This window comes from Pseudoliparis swirei, chromosome 14, assembly GCF_029220125.1.
Source record: "Pseudoliparis swirei isolate HS2019 ecotype Mariana Trench chromosome 14, NWPU_hadal_v1, whole genome shotgun sequence".
Lineage (NCBI taxonomy): Eukaryota > Metazoa > Chordata > Actinopteri > Perciformes > Liparidae > Pseudoliparis > Pseudoliparis swirei.
The window spans coordinates 2245386-2267366 of NC_079401.1; the positions used below are offsets into that span (position 1 = coordinate 2245386).

The 21981-nt window shown below is 48.8% G+C and overlaps 1 protein-coding gene across 3 annotated transcripts in view; it reads right to left on the reverse strand.

Annotated features, from left to right (window-relative positions):
* LOC130204222 (nck-associated protein 5-like) overlaps positions 1-19243 on the reverse strand; it is a 99819-nt gene extending 80576 nt beyond the window's left edge. Inside the window, exons 1-2 of one of the 3 annotated variants that reach the window (XM_056430768.1) lie at positions 19047-19241; positions 11026-11125 (exon numbers count right to left, since the gene is read on the reverse strand). In XM_056430768.1, the coding sequence (XP_056286743.1) occupies positions 11026-11125; positions 19047-19177 (231 nt within the window). In that variant the 5' untranslated portion in view covers positions 19178-19241. Of the gene's footprint in view, positions 1-11025; positions 11126-19046 lie in introns of all 3 variants that reach the window. The other 2 variants (XM_056430772.1, XM_056430774.1) reach the window with 2 other exon arrangements.
* Between the last annotated feature and the right edge of the window lie 2738 nt (positions 19244-21981).

The following is a 21981-nucleotide window of genomic DNA, read 5'->3' on the forward strand; positions in this document are numbered from 1 at the left end:
CCTAAGAGACTTATTAGAGCAGCCTGATAATAAGGAGTTGCAGTAATCCAGTCTCTAAGTAACGAACGCGTGAACCAATTTTTCTGCATCTTTTTGAGACAAGATGTGCCTGATTTTTGAAATATTACGTAGATGAAAGAATGCAGTCCTCGAGATTTGCTTTACGTGGGAGTTAAAGGACATGTCCCGATCAAAGATATTTCACACACTTGTGAATCATCATCGTGTTGCGTCATCGCCACCAGGTGTGCGTCATATTTGGGCTCTTGAGTAACGGCTTCTCGTTAGATCACCTCCCCTCCGAACACTTTCTTTGTTCCTCTTTTTGATCCCTTGCTGAGCAGTGATGGAGACTCAGTGATCTAGAGGGAGGGAGCGGGGTCTGGGTGGGTGATGGATTCATATTTCCGCGGGTTAGGTGGTGTAAATTTGGCTCTCATAGCAGGTGGGGTGGATATAGGTGTAGACGCATTTAAAAATAATCGCCGTTTGATATATTTAAATTTGTTTTGGTCTCGATAATAAATTGCTGTGTCGTTTTCGTTTGAAACAGAAACGAAAGCCTCTGCGGTTCGCTCCATTATTATAAAACGCGTGAATATGTGCACGCGGATCGGCTTTGATGCCGGTGTTATCGTTTAAGAATAAACTAATTGGGTTCAAATTAATTTAATATTCTGCAAAATGGCTTTTTCATGGTTAATTATGAATTACTTAGCCTGCCAGGTAAAGAGTGCTGATTCCGCTCGAGAGAGATAACGTGCAGATTATTTTACCCCCCGGCGAACAATTGATTCGTTTCATATCTGAACAAAGACGCACATTAAAGCCTGTGAAGGCATCCCCATCTCCAGAGGAACGACTGCAGCCAACAACAACTTCAAAGTACCATTTCGCTTTGAGCAAATGTGAATCTATACTTTCATTGTTCTCACTATTGTTGTATTAACACGCTCAGGATTAGCAGGTATAATAGGAGCAACTCAAAATCAAGTGGGAAAAAAAGAAATGTGAGCAAGATTCTGCACGTGAATTATAAAAACGAATGTAAACCGATCGCTGAAAGAACTTAATCAATCTAAAATCAAAAAGGTGTGCTATGGATTATGTATTTATTAGCTAATGGGCATGTTAGACACCCTCCTAAAAAGAGAGAGCCTAGCTCTGCGATGACTAAAAGCGGAGGCTGAGTCAGGAGGAGTGGTGCGGCCTCTCCTCGATTCCACTGTTGCCGCAGGCGGGTTGAAAAGCCTTTTATTTTGGCGGTACAGGCTCAGCCGGCTGAGGACGATAAAGAAAAAGCACTCCTGGACTTTCGAGGCGGTTCGCGCGGCCGAAACTCGCCATTCAATCGACAATAAAGGCGAATGTTATCAGGGAGTCTCTTGAGGCCTCGGACAAAGACAAAATCCGACGGACGGTGCAGAACATCAGTCACACGCAACATCACGGCACAATGAGAGGAGGAAATCATTCTTCAAGTGTGTTGTGCGACATGGAAGTCTTTCAGGCTGGAAAAAGGCTCAGTGTGTGTGTGCATGTGTATGCATGTGTGTGTGTGTGTGTGTGTGTGTGTGTGTGTGTGTGTAGGCTTGGGGAGCACAGGGAGCGATCTGGGCACGGGGAGAAGCGAGAAGAGTGAAATAAGATGGAAAAATGCAATCATGCATCCCAGGCTCTTCTCTCTCTCTCTCTCCTCCTCCTCCTCCTCCTCCTCCTCCTCCTCCTCTCTCTCTTTCTCCTCCACGAGCCATTAGTCACCATCCAGCTCCTGTTAATGTAATTAGATAAAGGATATATGGAGCCTCGGAGCTCGGCCGAGACATTTGTCTGCGTGATTGTGTCCGTGCGGCAGCGGAGCCGAGGACCCACAAAACACCTCAACAGCTCAAGAGAAGTGGAGGAGCGAAAGGAGGAGAGAAAATTAAAGAGAAGAGAGGAACTCAAATCCCCCTAAAATAATCAATCCCCCCCGCCCTCGTTACCGTGTTTCCAGGCGAACACAAATCACTTTTTCCCCCCCCGAGACAATCCAATAAGACGAAGCACTTATAGGATGAGACGTGATTAAAAAAATAAAACGGAAAAGAAAAGAAAGTCGAGAATCAAAGCATCTTCAAACCGAGGTGATATTTATAGACACATTCAAAGCCTGGTTTCATCCCCCCAGCACACACACACACACACATATAAGAGCATACACACCGCTCATTAGGCAACCAGGTGATAAACTGTCAGATGTCACAATGCGTCTCCAGCATCTGCGCAGACGGCAGCAGGTCCGTCTGGAGACGGGTCGGCACACGTGAAGCGAGGAGCTGGATTCGTGTAATTAGTGGTCGTGCAGCTTGTCAGCTCGTGACCTACATATGGAACACGGAGAGACCGGATGAACCGCACAAGAAGTCCTACATACCCTCACACACACACACACACACCGTGTCAGTCCAAAGGGAAAAACCTGGGCCCCAATTACTGTTGACTTTTCCAATAAAAATGGAAATATATTCAATTTACAGAGGAACAAAGCAGTACATCCTCACTATTTTACTATTTTTTGGTCTTTTTCTGCTTTGACAATGGTCAACAATTATTTTCAACACAAGATGCATAAAAAAACAACTCCAAAAGGATTCAATACGGCAGATACAAATGTGTACTTGACTCGCTTCCTGAGGAAAATTGACATTCCCTCCCCCTCCCCCGGCCTGCACCTCTCACCCTGGGCGATTCCCGTCTCCTGTCTGGGGCAACAGCAGCGCTGCAGGTGGTTTTAAATTTGGACTGGAGATCAGGATGCCTGATTATCACCCAGTCAGACCTGCTTCCAGCTCCAGGTACCTCCTATACGGAGAGAGGGCTGCAAGGGATGGAGGGAACCATGGAGTGGGGGGGCGAGAACCAGGACCGAGACTCACCGCCAGCAGCTCCAGCAGGGCAGCTTCGTTCGCCCCTTCTGCCCCAACTGCCTTGCCGAGTCTCAGCTGCCACTGTGTGCATGTGTGTGTGTGTTTGCGATCGGCAGTGTGTGTGTGTGTGTGTTTGAGTTGGAATGACGACGCAGCCTCGTCTGGATCCTCGTCTCTCCTCCTCACGGCCACATCGGCTCCTGTCAATATTTAACCGGCGAGTCAGCGCGGATTAAATCACCTGGGCAGGACCCCGCTGCGGTGAGCCGCCCGGGAGAGCGTGCCAGTTTTTCAGCTGGCATTTGTGAACGCGTGCAAAAGACATTAAAAAAACTTTTAACACGAGTCAAGAGAGGAGTTTAACTCATGGACTCCGGCGCGGCTGTTTTCTCCTCTTTTCTGCAGCTCCGCGTCCAAAACTCACACTCAGCCATGACGTGGCCTCCGAACACTGGACGCTTTCACTCACGCGGGGAGATCTAAGGTAATGTCAAGACAGACTTGGCAAAGAGAACACGTGTGTGTGTGTGTGTGTGTGTGTGTGTGTGTGCGTGTGTGTTCGTGCAGCTGACTGGCAGAGCGACAGCAGTATCAGACTAGCCAATGAAAGGGCTCCTTGACTTTTGCCTCGGGAGTGTTTCCCCCCCGTCTCCTCGTGACCGCAGCGCCTCGGCTTGACTTGTGAGCTCTGGCAGGAGGAGAGAGGATCCTGATCCCACCACTTTGTACTGGTCAACACACCTTTCACTGGGAAGACATGCGAGTCAGAGGGGACAGAAGTGGGAGGGCAGATCTTCTCTCACTAAAAACACTTTATCTTACATTTAACTGGGTTGTTTTGCCCCGTAGGAACGAGTAGAGACTGAGCTTTGGAGACTCAGCATCTCCTCTGAGCCTCTTCAGTGGAGATCCATCTTGCAGACCTCTATTCTGGACTGGACTGAGCGCCTGTTCCTGTGGGCCATCCCCGAGATAGATGGAGGAGTTGAATGACAGGTGGTGCTCCTCGCTCCAACAGATTACCAACTCATCATTCAGCAGGCACCCAGGCGAGGAATTTATGACACAAGCGGCCGAGGGAACACAGGTGTAAAAATCGACGCCGTGCCCCGAACGCATTCCTGTCGGTGACTAACTGTTTTCCGCCATGAGAACTTCATTTAATAAGAAATGTGACTAAGAAAACTATTGTGCAAGCAAAAAAGAAGGTGCTTTCACTCCGGGTTTTGAAGATGAAAGGTTGGATTAACCTGCGCGTAAAGCAGTGTAAACTATTATGTATGATTAACCAACAACAAGATTTTGAATAATGCATCCGTTGGAGGATTTATGGATGCTTCCTTTGCCAGAGAGAAGGCATCATGACACTAATACAATCATTATGATTTGGGACGGCAAGAAAATGCAATCTGCGTCTGAATGACTGACTATTTAGGTAACTCGTCCTTAGCGAGCGAGACGGTCCATTCATCAAAACAACTCACTGAGATTAATGGTAAATTAATACAAATACAATTTAACAAATTAAAAAAGGGAATTATTGCGTGCGTGAGACGAAGCCGAGGACGAAACGACGAAATAATTCCCGTCATTTGTCAAGTTGAGAAACTATTTGCAAATTACAAAGGAGCTGAAATTCCAGAGCAGTTGCGTCAATGTCTTGGCGAATGTGCCGAGCAAAAAATAAACCGGGCCCCCCCCCCCCCTTCTCGACCCTTTTAGCTTTGACCTCCAGCCCTTTAAAAAACAAAGAGGTCACCAGGTGCCAGGAAGCGCCACTCCTCCATGGGAACACCTGGTAGGAATTCGCCATACAGGCCCGACCAGTGGGCGGGGCGATTCCCCTTGAAGGCATCTATTTTGCCTCTTTAACAGCCTCCCTCCGTGTCCTCAGGCAACACGTGTGGTAATGAACACAAACAGACGGCAGGCGAGCTGTAAGAGAAGAAAAAAAGAGAGAAGGGGCGCTTGGTTTCGGCGTCCGCGCGGTCCCGCACGTCTGCACACAAACAAACGTGCGCCCGGACGCCATCAATCAGCGCGCGGACAAACAAAACCAGCGAGGCCTCGAGCTCCTTCGCAGAGCCATACATCAAATGCCGGTCTGAAAGTGGTCTCTGTATGTGTTCAGGAAGTGGTCTGAGCTAATGCGGAAACACGGACATATTTCGGGATCGTCGGATGTTTGTGGAGCTTTTCCAGACCACCAGCGAGCAAACAGCCACCAGCCGACGCTGCGTGGACCTGAGATGAACTGGAAACAATTGGGTGATAATTATCTGTGGTTTGTACAAGCGACACCTTAAACACACAACGAGACTCACGACTCACTCCTGGTTCCCCGACGTTCTGGTCTCAGGAGAACCGAGTGTGACGGGGGCCTCGCTCAGACCCCAGATGAGGGTTTTTGGCTCTGGGCCTGATGAGGAGGATGTGATCACGGGGCGGCCACTGTGCCCCCCCGATGAATAGACTGGACGCGCCGCCGCACCGCCTTCTGCCCCTCGCACCCGGTCTGCCAGGAGGCCCGCCCCAGCTGGAAGGTGAGGAGGCGGGGCTTTGTTTGTTGAACGGTGAATTACATCATGCATAACCTCCTCAGGGCATCTGGTCTTATCACACCTTTTCATGGAAAACTGGCATAATCATAATTTTTTTAAAATTATCTTGTATCTTCCTTCTACTCGAGCTGAAAGATTCCGCTGCCAAAGTGTTCGATGCCGTGCTGAGATAAGACGAGCGCCTCGGGCCTCTCAAAGGGGCCTCTGTATTCCTGGCACTGCCCTCTCCGGAGGGGAAACCACAGGGCGGACAGAGAGCGCTAATGTTTGGAGAACAACGCGTGTGACGGACCGCCGTCATCTTTGATCTCCGCTGGGAGGAGAAAGTCCGTCATTTGGCCCTCGTATAAAAAAGAAAGGGGGCACAAAGGACGGCCTCATTGGCCGAGAGAATACGGACGTCCAATTAAAAGAGCCGACACAAAAGGCCAGAGCGCGAACTCTCTGCCCTCGTCACTACAAAGTAAAAGCCTGCTCAATCAGTTTGGAACCGACCCAAAAGCGTCCTCATTTATCCCCCGACGACTATTAAAGCGTCTTTGATTGAGCGGCGAAGTATAACCTCTCGGATAGCGGTGAGCATCAACCTGCAAGGTCAGATGCAATTCAAGTCAGAAGCACTCAAATCCTAAAAGGGACGCTATCAAGTCATTTGTGATGAAGTCCAAGTTGTCTTTGCTTTACTCACCTGAACTAAATCTAAAAAATGTCTGACGTCATTTTTGAGCAAATGACTACTTCTTCACCCCCTTTTTGGGTCAAAGAAACGAAAGAGGCATTTAGCTTCTCTTCACGCGATGCCCGAGAACCATAAAATATTAAGATAATTGCCCTAATAAAAAACACAGGCTCGGTATCAACAGGGGAATGCCAAATCTCATTACTTGGAGGGTGGAAAAACCGGCCCAACAATTATTAAACCAATTTTACAAGCGCGTGGAGGCCTCTTAGTCTTATCCGCAGCGTGCGGTTGGATGCGGGGGGAAGCCGTTCGGGTTCCAGACGGGAGTCTGTAGGGAAAAGCCGGCGCTGTAATCGCTGCCGCTCGGGGCCCGTGAGACGACGCGGTTCCCATGAGGGTGACAACGCCACATCGGAGTCTGCTGGGTTCCCACAGCCCCGCGGCGAGCCCAGGTATGCGTGGTATGTCACCTGCGCGCTGAGGGGAGCTGCCAGAGCCCCGGCCACAGGCTGGTACACCCCCGCTGAGCAACTTGATTTAAACGCTGGAGACAAAGTGTGAGAGAGAACAGAAGAGGCTGGATCGGGTTATGTAACCGGCTCCCACACCAACCATCCAATCAGCTTTGGCTTCAGGACCACGCTTCGCTCGAGGATCAAGCCGGCGCACATCGAGCTGGCCTCTTGCGACGCACGCGGCCCGAGCGTGTATGATCATGTAATAATACCAAACCCCGCCCTTTGTCTGCCTGGCGATGTGGGAGCCAATCAGACACGGCGGAGCATTTCATTCCCACCGAGCTCCCCTGCTAAGTTTTATGTCTCCAGTCTGCATTGTAACAACCAGCTGTAATGGGCTGTGTGGGGGGGGGGGGGGGATGGAGGAAATCAAGCTTGCCAAGTGGGCGCCATGCTGGCTTACCATCCAATTCATTTGCACTAAAATTCACCATAAACCAAACTAATTTGTCTGTTATGGAGATCGTTTCGGGGACGACGTCGTCGTCGTCTTCCAGTGGCGAACGGTCCGGTGACAGTTGCAGCAAATCAGAACGTAAAAGACTCTTTAGGAGGAGGGGGAGGCTTGACAAAAGCCAGGGGGATTTAGCTAAACCCAAATGCTCTGGAGATAAACAGGAAAAGCACAACCACATGCTGTTTATTCAATACAACTCACAACTATGCAGCAAGCGTTTAATCAGCAATGTGGCGCACTTGATTATTACCCCTCCCCTGCAGAGTGTTTTCAATTTGACCTTTTTGTTATTATCTCTCGAGTATGATTGCATTCACATTGCACACGTTTGGCGGGGGGGGAAGAGGAGGAGAGAACGATGACGCGCTCTCATCGGGTTGACGAGCGGCTTGTGACGGACAAGACGAGGACAGGGAGACGTGCGTTAGTGACACGCGACAGGGCGCTCATCACATCCACGCCGATCCGCAAGCCCCGAGGGCGGCGAGGTTCACGGCACACGCCTCAAGACGGGCCGTTGAGCCGGTTTTAAAGCGCCTTTCATCTCGGGGTGAATTGGACGCTGCGCCAAACTTTACACAAAGAAAACCGCATTCTAAGAACAAGCCAGGTACACTGAGGTGTGAAAATAGGCAGCGCTTCAAGCGCGATGCACGCTCCTTCCCACTACGATTAGACGCCACCTGCGAATGCGTTTCAGTTCAAGAGAAACCTTTTCTAAATGTTTACCACTTTTCATTAGACGAGCCGTATAGGAAGCTGCAGCGTCGGCCGTGACCTACTTAACGCCGGCTGCAGCTCCGCGGCCGTCGGGCTTCACCGTGCGCATCCCCCGCCTGACGAAGAGAGTCTCGTCCGCGAGGCGGCCATCGAATGATAAAAATAAATCGGAGGCAGGCGAATCAGCCCAGCAACACGGCGGTTACGTAACGCAAACGGTGGCCCAGTTACACGGGAGCGCTGCTGCGTGCGCTCGTTACTCCGGGCGACATGATCCAGATTAGATGGTCCGACACGCCTGTTGGAACCCAGCGTCAATAAGATGCCGATAACGCCGACTCAGGGTCCACTTCACTTAAAAACATGCAAGGCCACACAGAGACATTACGTCAAAGACTTATTTGAAGGAAGCAGAGAAGCTTTGAGCAGCTTGGGAGCAAAAACACACACAGGACAATCCCCTCAAACCTCGCCTGCATGCATGGAGGAAACATTTGGCGGCTGGATGCATAATGCATGTGTGAGGTAGTGGTCCCGACTCACATTCAAGCCTGACGCTCACCAAATTACCCAAAGACGATTGATAGGAGCTTTATATGAAGCCAGGCCCCGTGTAATCCATCCAAAGAAGAGCAGACATAAATATTTCACCTGGTGCACGGCTGACATGTGGTATTTTGTCTCGAGCTTTGTGTGGACTGAGAATCTGTCAGGGGGGGGGGGCGTCCCTGGTGGGAAATCTCTCTCGTTCATCTTCCTAACAGGCCGTGAAACACATGGAACGCTTTGCGGAGGAAACAAAACAAGCCCGAAAGTTGTGGGGGGTTTTTATACTCTAAAAAGAAACTTGTGACAAAACGCAGCGACCTTCTGTCACGACGGCGGGTCGCTGGGCGGGTCACGTGATGCGAAGCCGTAAACCGGTTCACAGGTGACACTGGGAGGGGGGGGGGGGGCGGCATGCCTGTCGTCTGACGGAATGTCAGAGACGGGCCCCTCGTATTTTCTCAGATGCCTGAAAAAATAAATGCATCGGAGGCTCATATCCTCCCAGGAAAAGCCGTGTTTACAGGACTTAGTGGGTTTATCTGTGCCAGGGCCGGCGGGGCCACGAGGGCCACAGACATCATGTCCGCCATCAGCACCGGGAGGATAAAAGTTGAGACAAACTCCGTGGCCTCGAACGAGTGTCTGAACAAAAGGCTCGTTTCACCATGGTAATTAAAGCCTTGACGATGATGATCTGTTGTGGTGTGCAGAGGATCTAGCGATCATGGAAGTGATATTTCAGGATATGAGCGCATCAAGTTAACTCGAAAACAAACTGCAACCAAAAGCAGCTTGCGCGCTCCATCGTTGCCCATGCCATGGAAGTAAAGTCTGCACACTGCCACCAGATGCTGGATCTTGACCAAAATGCTGCGGGCCTCCTCATGTCCCACTATTAAAACAAGCCAGTTCCCCCCACCCCACTTATGCTCCTGCAGCTCCGAGTGGGAAAAAGATAAAGTAAGACAACGAGAGTGAGGCTGTGAGAAAGTCAAACATGTTCACAAGAGAGGAGGCGAAAAGAAGGAGAACAATAAGGGGAAACAGTGTGTGTGTTGTGGGGGGGGGGGGGGGGATGCATGCATGGATAAATGTGAGCATGCTGAATCACAAACCCATAACACAAATATGACCTACTTTCATTTTCCTCACAGTAAACCAGGTCGCTGTGTTAAAGCAATTAAAAGGCAGAGTGAGTCTCACATCAAACCATAACTATTAATGATAGCGACGGCGCCTTTATGAGTCACAGATAAGAAGCGGCACAAAGCACCCAGTAATCGCCGCCTGAGTCGCTTTAAGTTACTCATTCACAAAGTTCAACACTGTGGATTAATTATGGAGGAGGCGGCGTCTGCTTCGAGTGCGCCGCTGCAGAGCTCCTTGTAGACTCAAGGGGAATGATTGACAGTTTGGGGGTTAAAGAAATATCAAGATGCATTTTACTGGCAGACAAAAAGATATCCAGGAACTGAGAGGAGCAGGTCGGTTCAGGGCTTTAATCACCGAGGCTCTCTTGCATGTCAGCAGTGGGTTAACGTAGGTCAGCAGCATCAGGTCAAGTCAATAAAGTGTGTTGACGTCGTTCGGCTTCATTAAAGCCTCAACAAGCTGCGCCGTAAACAACAAAATGCCCCGGAAATACAGCTTTCAACTGTAGATTACTTCATGGTTTCATCGAGTTTTAAGTGCGTATTTGTCCTTTCAAGTAAAGCATCCTTTTAATTAGTACCACAGAGCGACTGCACTCCAACACATTTTCCTTTTGATCTGCAATAAACGTCTCCTCGATGGCTTCGAATGCTATTTCGAGACGCTTGATTTATCATTTCCTGCGCAGCGACTGCACCGAACGCACCGAGCCGGAATCGAGCCTCTTCGGCGAGCGTGCAGTGGCACCACGGCAGCCACTATTTGTCTGCACTTGACATTCAGAAGAGGCTCCCCTCACGAGGAGATTCACCTTTATTTAACCCCCGAGCCGAGACGAGTTTCCACTCCTGCGATTCGAGGAGAGAGAGATAAGCCCGTCAGTCAGCGGCAGCCGGAGTGTGTTCCACCGGCCGGTCGCAGCAGGCCGGCGTTCCTCACGGCTGTCGTCGCGTGGATGTACACTTTCGTTTTTTTTTTACTCTTAATGCACATTTTCTCATCTGGTTGATAGAATGGAAAAGTTAGTCAAAAGTGTATAACAGCGTGTCACTCGTCTCAAGACACTCCACGCCGAGTGGTTCTTTTCCCGGGACGGGAGCAGCCCGAAACACAGGAAGTGAAACCTTTTAAATCCCAGCAGATGTGAATAAACTAAACACGGTTAGCACGAGCGAGAGACGCGAGAGCGCCAAAACAGATTGCTCAGTGGGAAGTGTAGTCCAAACAATACACGGCAATGACAGCACGGTCCCAAAGACGACGCCGGTTACAAACAAGCTGCACAATCTACCGGTTTCTTTTTGATAATGATGCAATCTAAAGTGGTTAAACTTCCTCTCTAGTCCAAGTTTAAGATTCCCAAACATTTCCTTCTGTGGATTTAAGAGCTCACATAGATCATCAAGACAAACAAGACATTCCTGGACGTCTGCTTCCGGACTAAGTGACCAATCTGTGTGTCGGGGGATCGACTTACCGGCAGAGACAATCTCTTTAAATGCTCTCTCCTCTCCAGGTGTCGGTTCATGGTGGGTCTGCCCGGCGGCGGCGGCGGCGGTCCACACACCTGGGAAGCCCTGGAGGGAGGGAAAAAGACAAAAAGGGGAGGGAGGGAGAAAGTCAACAAGGGAACAACCTCACGTCCGGTCGCTCACGCTTTCCGCTGGTAAACCGGCTTTCACCTTTTAGAGTTCAGAGTCCAGGTGGAGCAGCGGTTTGAGATAAAGTTACAGCGCTGTCGCCTCCCCACCCTCTTTCTCTCCCCTTCAGTATCTCACGCGATGCTCCTCGGGCCCGACAGCTCTCCGGGATCACAGCGCTCTCATCCCGCCCTCCAACACAACCCAAAACCCAGAGAGCCGCAGCCCTTTTGTTTTTCTAGGCCTCTCCAAACAGCGCTGGGAACCAGTCGGACCTGGTCTGACTGAGGCCCCGGCAGAAGATAAACACTTCTCTTCACGCACACTACTTCTTCACAAAGAGCCCGGGCTTTAGAGGCGCTGCGGTGGCGTACAGAGTAAGCACCCCACTTCCTCATTGGTGAGGACAGGGTCAAAGGTCAGCTGATGGATGCTCCAGGGTCAGAGACCCCTGTCTGCGCAACGCAACTGGTATTACCATGTGCAGGTATGCGTGGATAAATCCTGGATGTGTCTAAGACAGGGTTCCACCTTAAAGTACAACATATACGAGGTAAGAGCAAATGCATTTTAAAAATAGCAAAAGAAAGTTGGGCTATTCGTCACCGCTGAGCCCTCAAGGAGTTGTGGGCTTGTTTAATATTTGATGGCCATCTATGTCTTTCTTTTTTTTGTGATTAGTGAATAAGTACATTTTAAAGAGCTTATTCAGAAATCAGAATCAGAATCAGAAATCAGAAATCAGAATCAGAAACAGTTTTATTGCCAGGAATGTTTTCACAAACAAACGAGGAATTTTTTTTGGTGGAAGGTGCAACATTTGGACATGACAAACAAACAACAATCAACACGACAGAAAGACAACAAATAATGTGAAGTGTTTGGGTGTGTGCTTCAAGTGGTGTGTTTTAGTTAAAGTGCATGTTAAAGTGACGTGTGTGGAGGAGGGAAGAAGAAGGAGGAGGGAGGAGGAGTGAGGAGGAGGAAGAGGAAGGAGCGGGAAGAAGGAGGAGAGAGGAAGGTGGAAGAAGAGGTGGTAGTCCTGGGGGTGACAGTCAGTCAGTCCCGGGGTCCATTGATGAGCCCGACCGCCGTCGGAAAAAGCTTTGGTGTGGCGGGTGGTCTTGGTCATGATGGACGCAGCCTCCTCCCGAGGAGGGACTCGAACAGGAGTGTCCAGGGTGGGAGGGTCGGCGACAATCTTTTCGGCCCGCTTCAGTGACCTGGAAGTGAACAGGACCTGGAGGAAGGCAGATTGCAACCGATAACCCTCTCGGCCGAGCGGATGATGCTCTGCAGCCTGCGCTTGTCTTTGGCTGTGGCTGCAGGGTGCCAGGCGGTGATGGAGGAGCAGATGATGGACTCAACGATGGCCGTGTAGAATTGTACCATCATTCTCCCTGGCAGGTTGAATTTCCTCAGCTGCCTCAGGAAGAACATCCTCTGCTGGGCCTTCTTGGTGATGGAGCGGATGTTCAGCTCCCACTTGAGGTCCTGGGAGATGATGGAGCCCAGGAAGCGGTAGGACTCCACAGCGTCGACGGGGGAGTCACACAGGATGAGAGGGGCGGGTGGGGCTGCATTCCTCCTGAAATCCACAACCATCTCCACTGTCTTTAGAGCGTTGAGCTCCAGGTTGTTCTGGCTGCACCAGGTCACCAGGTGGTCAGTCTCCCACCTGTAGGCGGTCTCGTCCCCACCAGAGATGAGTCCAATGATTGATTATTTTAGGTTTGCATCATACTGACAAACACTACTTCCACGTATTTAGAGCAGCAGCATTCTTGCAGTAAAAACTAGAACCGGTGTGAAAACGGCATGACATTTAGAAGTGCTTTTTTTTTTTTATCTGATCGTGGCAAACCTCCCAAAGTCATCCTCAGATCCACCGGTGCAACCACACACACGCCTGCTCGGTGCCACTACGGGGAAGGTTGTCTTCATCCGTTCGTTTCAGATCAGTTGTGTCTACTCACAAACCCTACGTGTGCAACCACGCTTCCCAAACAGCGACCCAAAGTGCTTCTCTTGCTCCTCCTCAAGATTCAAGATTCAAGATTCAAGATGTTTTATTTGTCACATACACACACAGGGTGTGCAGTGAAATGAAAGTGGCAATGCTCAGCAGGAATGTGCAAGGGCAACAAGTACACACTATTTACAAATAAAAAACAACACAATATTTACAGTAAGTGTGTGTGTGTGTGTGTGTGTGTGTGCCTAAGAGGGGCAGTTGTGTGGGTCTATGTGGGGGTCCTGGTGAGGTCGGAGTTCACAATCCTGATGGCCTGAGGAAAGAAACTCCGTCTCAGTCTCTCTGTTCTTGCAGCGTGACTACGGAGGCGCCTGCCTGACCGCAGCAGCTGAAACAGATAGAGCCTGCATCTGCTGCAGGCTCTATCGGTTACACCCCGCGTGAAGCTCCAGCAGCGTGACTGCACTTGTCAAACATCCCCACATCAACACGACGCGACCCATCCACTGCCAATCGGCTACGTCCAAACGGATCGGCGCGGGGTCGCGTGAAGGATCAGCCGCAGTGTTTTCACCCCCAGAACGGATGTTGTATTCTGACCCTCATTTCGAACCCCCTCGGGCTACGTGGCGTGTAAGGAATTTGCCTAATCAGCGCGGAGGATGCGAAGGCACCGTCTTTAATGATACAGGAGCGCCGAGCCCGCCGCTCGGTCTGCCTTTGTAATGAGTAATCGTGCGACTGTATTGCATCGGGTGAAACGCTCTGGTCTATGTTTAGATTGCATTTCTGTTTGGTCCCTTTTCCCCTGAAGATTAAGGAGAGGAAGCGGAGCCTGTGGCCTCCCCTCGGATGGTTATAGGAAATTGAGAGTAAGTGATTAAAATGGATAGGCGTGTGCCTGATTGCCCGGACACGACGTGCAAAACACAGTCGGCACTTTCCTGAGGGGAGAGAGCATGCGAGGGATGAGGTGGAGGATGGATCGGAAGGGATAAGGATTAAGCAAACACATTGAAAGACAGATATCAGGGGTATTCAGATGAAAGCCAAGCAAACTCCTGCCTTTGAGGGTTAAGACCGACCCGATGATGCTCAGTCTTTATGCTGTCGGGGATAGGATGAGCTGCTGGTCCCCAGTCAGTGCTTCACTGCAGTTATGTGCTGCTGTGGACGTATTTTAGACTCCTAAAAGAATCAATACCAGTTAAAGTGTGCTCTATATTTAGAATATTCACTCTGCCGTCAGACAGAGCTTTCAGACGGGGAACTGAAGCCGTTATCTCGGCTCTCTTCAAAGCTACAAGACTCCATTGAGCAGCAACTCCCGTGTTAATGGAGTCTGGAATTTAACTGATATTGATTTATTTTAAAATAAGTTTAGCTGTTGAACACAGCTTTTCAGTAACTTTTTTATAAGTCTAAATCTAAGGCTCTGTTGGAGAAATGTATTCCTCAACTATCCAATGCGTTTAGAGAACTGGTAATCTACACCTCACCCATTGAGAGTCCACAGAACCAGTGTGGGCATCTGATTGGCTGTCAAAACCTGATTCTCACGTGTCTTGGTTGCTCTAAGGAGAAGAAACACTTAGTGCCTGTTGGCTTTGATAAGTGTGACCGCACATATACTGGTTCAACAAGTACTGGTTTGGTGACTAGCTCGCGATCCAAGGATCAAAGCCCTACCGTATTCCTCGAAAGATGGGATTTTGTCTTGTTTTCATATCGTATTGATCGGTTAGCTGATACATTTAAATACTCCTTTGCACTCAAAACAAGCCGAGAGCCTTTTAGCAACCCATCGGACTGTCCTCCCTCCCTCCAGATTCCCTGTGATTTACACCCAAAAGCAATTACTGATATGTTAAACCGGATCGGTGTTGACCTATGCGGAGTGACACGTGTCAACGCCTATAGTCCACACAGCCCCCAGCCGGCCGTGCAGTCAGTCTCCAAGCCAGCCAGTGGGGTGGAAAGGATATAATCAAAGGAGGCCAGGAGGACGCTGACATCTGGGAGTCTTTGTGCTGTAGGCCTAATTAGATGCCAGGGTGAAGGGAGGAGGCGCTGTGGGACAGTGTGTGTGTGTGTGAGTACAACCAGAATGGGGAGGTTGTTTGAGGTGGGAGGGAGGGGGGGGGGGGACACCCTTTTTTTAACATCTGCTCCAGGAACAAGGGAGGACCCAGCTGAGGTCACGCAGCCCCAGACAGCACCCAGCTACAACGGGGATAATGTGAGGGGATAACAGCTTAATGATAACACTTAAACCCATTGAGGGATCGCTGTACAGAAACCTTGTGATCCTCGTGGATAAATGGTGATAATAAGCCCAGATTGGCCATGAATATGGATCGTCATGGCTCGGGTTTGATACTGTTCCTTTGTAAGCCGAGAAGAATTAGGCAGCTGTGCATTTACTGCCGTCACCAGTCGTCCTCTTCTCAACTTGTAGCCGGACTAATCCTCCACATACAGTGGAAGGTCTGCTGAGGAAACAGTGTCTCTCCGCCCTCTGGCTTTTGACTTTTTGCAGTGTTAGACGGACCACGGGCGACAATACTGGCCTTTGTACCTCACGCAGTCCACCCACGCACACTCAGTTCACAAGTAAGACATCTTTCCTACAGGGACAGAGGAGTACTTTCTCCAGACGTCTCCTCACGCTCCGCTGCCACAAGGAGAGATACAGGAGAACATTCCTGCCGACGGCTATGAGGCTCTACAACAGTTCACCTCTTGCCAGATCACCCTAACCCTTATATTTTGTGTTTTTTTTTTTTATTCTTGTGTTGCTGCTACTGACTCGACAAATTTCCCCTTGGGGATTAATAAAGTATATATCTATCTATCTATCTATCTATCTTTGTCACGACAGGTTCAAACGCAGATCTCAAGTGGGGGTGAAGTGTGTGCCTTGACCTTTGGACCCCTCTCTCGTGAAAATGAGTAATTCTTTCAATAAAAGAATGTCCCGCATTTGCTTGTTTACCTCGATTTATTTAGTCGCGGGTTATACATTAAACTGTACGATAGGTGTCGGAGCAAGTAAATGAGAACTGATATTTAAATGGCCATCTGGAGGAGGAGAATCAAGGAGGGAGAGCCAACGACTCTTTCGGAGGAAGGGATTTCAGTTTTTAATTAACTCTCTCCTATTATAAACCTACAGAAAACAAAAAGGTCTCGAAAAGAAAAGCCTCTTGGCGAAGCCGGGACTCGGTCCTCCATGATCAATACCATGACCTCCATCCCAACACGCAGAAAAAGAGCAATGCCAGGAAGTGCCAGGGCCTGGAAATGGATGGTGGATGGGATTGGACATTGATTGGTGCAACCCCTTCTGCCCCAGGAACCGATTCATTTAGTCTCCATGGGGGGGGGCTGAAACGGGGTCAGCGTGGAGGCTTCCCACCGCGGTCCACGGCCCAGTTCTCTCTCCATGTCTTCTTCTGAGTGATTCATCCAGATTGCCATGTCCGCCACGGGAGGAGAATGAATGACCGGGAAAGGATTATAGGTTTGAGCCTCGCATTTAATTCGCCCCTGCTACCCAAAAGGATGGGGAGGGGAAGGGGAAGTGGGGGGTGCTATTAACTCTCCATTCATTAAGGAGAAAATTGAAGCATGCAAGTGTCTGATGTGGGGTTTAACGTGCGGAGAGAGAGAGGTCCATCTGTATTCTAGCGGCACAGATGGTCCGCGCTGATCGGATGTTTTGAGTCTCTCTGCTGGCCCGGATCGGCTGGTCCCGCCTCTGCATGGGTCCCGGGCCAACTGTAGCCTGGAACGGCCTGGCGTGGAACTACTGGGAGTCTGGGAGCCTCCGACAATAAGCCACATCTCACCCCGGTCTGTTGTTGTTTCGAGACTGTCAGCAAACCAATCATTAAAGCTCGGCGTCCTTTTCTCAACGTTTCCAGTGTGCACCCGCTGCGTTCAAACCACGCTGGTAATCATAACAACTTTAAGTATCCAACACACGGGTGTGAACACGTCGGGCTTACTGTCGAGGCTAATAGTTCAATTTAAACAGTCACTTTAAAGTGAACGCCGATGCCGCGAGGATCGTTTTGTATTTTTGTTCTATGACGCAACGCCAGGCAGAACATGTGCACGCGGGTTACACGATAAGATCGCATGAGCACATTAGTGTGCACAGGTAACATAGAAGCTGTGTGCGCCATCACAAATATGCAGCGCCTATTAAATAGTTTGTTCGCCCGAAGGTATTTCATTTAAAACAAGATCGAGGGAGTGAAGTATGATCTTTAAAACGGTGAACAAACAGAAGCTCATGGAGACGTGCAGGAGCGCCGCGAGGCCTCTCCAAATCATCTGCTGCATGTTCACAATAAGAAGACATATGCGACACCTCATTCTGCATTTTTAATCCACTCCCCTGTGCGTATATTCACACTCATCACCAGATGCTCCAGTTCTGTCTCCTCAAGTGTTAGGAGAATTAAATAGTTGTTTCTTCTTTGGTAAATGAAACATAATGTGAGGCATGAGGCCCTCCCTCTCCACCATGCTGTCTCTTTGAAGAGTATATTATCAATATATGACTTAACCCACTTGTTAAAGAATGCTTGTCAAACATGACTGATGGTCCATCCAATAAGCTCCAAGAGACGACTGAAAAGACTGGTTCTCTCACATATTGTACTACGCAAACACCTCAATTACTTCCTCGCCAAGAGCACGTCAGACAAGATAAAGGGAAACAATCTGCGCACGAGAAAAGTGTTTCTCCGTCTCCTTTAATGATAAAGATTCTGCCAGCCAGGACTTGTCTGAGCAGCTTTAAATCTGCTTTAGTCAGCAGGACTTAGCAGGCAATTTAATGTGAGGGTTTAAACGGGCTGGAGGTTTGGTGGGGGGTGAAAAACAAAGAAAACAATGAATGTAATGTCGTCATCTTCATGAGGGGAGTCCCTACGATTCCCTGTGCGTATCCCACCAGATGGGTAGGATGCTTTAATATACATCCTGGGGAAAGAAGTGTGCTTCCTGTCGAGGGACCCGCCACTGAAGCCCAGCGTGCGTCGGCCATGCTGAACTCTCTTCATAGCTACAGGTAGAGGGAAAAGAAGCCAGAATAATATACTCCGAGGGCCCGGGGGTGATGCAGCAAGCCAAGTGAGGGCAGAGGAATTTTCCGACCGTTATCAAAATACACAACCGTGCCCCCCCCACCCTTCCTCCCTTTGGTATGCAAGCGATTGGCAGCTCACTAAATACCTGAACACGAGCGTTTCATCAGCCGGCTGCCGACAGCTTGAGAAACAACAGCGTGCCTGTGTGTGTTTATCTCTCTGCATGTTGTTGTTGTTGTTGTTTGTCAGCTGCCACAGTGTAGCCCAAAAGATCCATTTTGTCTGATCAAAATAAACATTTAAAAAGAGTTATTTTTGCCAGTTAATTAAGTTGATTGTGATGATTTTGTTGTGTCTTTACATGTGTAGTCTTACATTTGAGTCTTAAAGACAAGGCTTAGCTGCTACTAGCTAAATCATCAATGTGGGGACATCCCTTAACGTTATAAAGTTTACACTAATTTAACTGCATTTCTGTTGTAATGTTTCAAGCCATCCAGATATAAAAGTTCACATTTATTTCACAAATTTAAAACGTGTTTCCGTTGCTTCCTTGGTAAACATTCAATATTAAACACGGTCGCATACAGGACTGAAGTTGGGCTTGAATAAAAGAAGCCATATGTTAATCACCCGCACATACGAGTTGCTTTAATTGATTAAAACCAAATAACAAAATGACCCATTGCAGGCTATGAGCATGAATTAGCAGCCATGGAGCTCTGCACACAGTTCACCTCCCAGAAGGTCAGAAGACAAACAAGCAGGAAACCAAACTCACCCTGCGTCGGCCGGATCCTCTCCACTCAACAGGTCTGGAGCCAGCTCTCCAGTTCCCAGACTCTCAGAGGTGTTTTGGTTCGGAAGACAACCTGATGATGTGGAATTTCCTTTGATGGCAGCTGAAAACATGCTGTCGTAAATCCCGCTGCAACACTTTGCAGGGGGAAGTCGCGCACAAACACACACACCCACACCCTCACACACACACACACGCACACACACACTCTCTGTGCTGGCGCTGCTGGAAGTCTGCATCAACACCCAGAGAGACTTGTAAATAGAAGGGAGGGTTGGTGGAGGGAGTGAGGGAGGCGGGGTGGGGCGGGAGGATAAGGAGAGTGAGAAGTTCCACATTACATCACCAGCAGCTGTTGACAGGCCTGTGTTTATTAACTAACTGCCAGGGCTGGAGGAGTCGCAGCACATGCCTCACTCACACACACACACACAGACACACACACACTCACCTCCACAGAAATCGACAAGACAAGACAGTGATCACATCTGAAACACTTGGAGCTATGTGGGGCAATCACCAACCGTATGCAGATGTCACCTCTGTGAGATGTCTCCCGGCCAAATGATTCTCATGGAGCTGGGCAGGCGTGTGGTAACTGCAGTTTATTCCACATCTGCATTCATGACAGGATAACATAGTACAGTCATTTCGTGTGGGCAAGAGCGCATGCTCAGTCTATTATTACCCTTATTAATACACTAGTACAGTGGTATAATGACAGTGATAGTGGGTTTAAATACATGTGAATAAATGAAATGGAACAGAAACTGTCCCTCTAAAATGCTTCAGGAGGAATACAAAATAAATATAGAAACCAAAATATATCTATATAGATTTTTGTTTAACATATTATTCATTTTATAATAACAATTGTATAACCGAGTAAAGATGTAGATATTGAAAATACTCCATCTGCATGTTTAAAACATTACTAAACTCAAAAGAACAACATACTGTAACACACCTGCATTCATGAGGAAGGACACGTCGTAGCGGTCATCTCGTGCGGGCAACTGCGCATGCGCAGTCTAGAAAAAGACAGCGTCACTTTAGTGTTAGTTAGCTGCACTGGAAACATTCTTTACTGGCAATAAAACACGGAGAAAACTAATAGTTAACTGAATGAAAACACGGCGTGTTTTAAAACATTAACACACTCAATAGAACAACATACTGTAACACACCTGCATTCTCGGGTGGGCAACTGCGCATGCGCAGTCTAGAAAAAGGCGGCGTCACTTTAGTGTTAGCTAGCTGGACTGGAGACATTCTTTACTGGCAATAAAACACGTAGAAAACTAAATTTAACTTCATGAAAACATGGCAAATATAATCTAAGACTATTACTATCCAAACAAATATAGCCAGCTCACCCTTTATGTACTTTTCCTGTTAGCCAACACTATATTGTCCACAGACAGCTTACCTATAAGAGAATCTTCCGTTGCTCTGAGGATTACCCATAGTCCTTTGCGTCTATTATTCAGCGCAGGCAGGGTTGCCAGGTCTGTGTGACAAAGCCAGCCCAATGGCCAATCAAAACCAGCCCAAAGCCAGCCCAATGGCCAATCAAAACCAGCTCAAAACCAGCCCAATGGCCAATCAAAACCAGCCCAAAACCAGCCCAATGGCCAATAAAACCAGCCCAAAAACCAGACCAATATCAGAACTCAAAATATGCCCGTGCCAAACCATATACACTGCTTTTAAAGTCCATGTCCATGTGTGTACGTGCTGATCTGGAGTCAGTTTTGTAGGATTTGGGTATAAATAAATTATTTCATTTAAAATATGGATTTTTATTTAAAGATATTCATGTAATTTGCATGCAAAATAGGTCTACCCGAACCAGCGGACAAGAAATTTAACCCGCGGCAACACTTCAAAAGTAGCCCAATTCCGCGGGAAAACCGCGGACCTGGCAACACTGAGCGCAGGTACACATTTACAACGACAGGTGGCGTAGTTTTCCCATTTATCGGGATTGAACTTGAACCTTTTCAACTATGTTACATTTGAATGTGTTTTACAAAAAGAGCATTTGAGTCTTAAAGACAAGGCGTAATGGCTAATCCTCAATGTGGCGACATCCCTTTGGGTGCAAAGTTACAACAGCAGGTGGCGTAGTTTCCACATTTAACGGGGATTTCACTTGAACTATGGCGCCGTACGTGATGGCGGCTGTGTTGCGAGCTCCCGGATTTTGTAGTAGTTTTTTGTTATTTATTCTTCTTATTGCGACTATTTTTGCACAAAACGTTAGCAGCCAGTTAACGTACGACAGATGCACACTTCTGGAGATTGGATCGGCAGTTGCTCGCCTACCAGAGTTTTTCAACTCTTACTCGGACGCCCCGCCAGGAACAGTAGCGGAACTATCTCCGTCCATTTTAGGCGCGATCTCACGCAAACGTCGCCGACGGAGGGGGAAGCGAGCTGGCGTGCTGGTTAGGCTGAGACGTCGAGCCAATCGACCCCACTACCCACCATTTTACTGGCAAATGTACAGTCTTTGGACAATAAGCTATGCGAGCTCAGGCTCGTATTCAATTCCACCGGAAACTAAGGACAACTGCATCATCTGCCTTACGGAGACATGGATGTCGGAGGAGGTTACCGACTCAGCCATCGAGCCGGCAGGATTTTCCGTCCACCGCGGACAGAACAAAGACTCTCTCTGGTAAAGATCGTGGAGGGGGTATGTCTCATGATAAACAGATCTTGGTGCAACCAAAGTCATGTACATACTCTCAAGTCGTTCTGTTCCCCGGACCTGGAGTACCTAATGCTCATGTGTCGACCATTCTGACTACGCGGAGTTTACAGCAGTCACCGTAACTGCTGTGTACATTCCGCCTCAAGCTAACACGGACATAGCGCTGAAGGAACTCTACGGGCGATCAGCGAGCAGGAG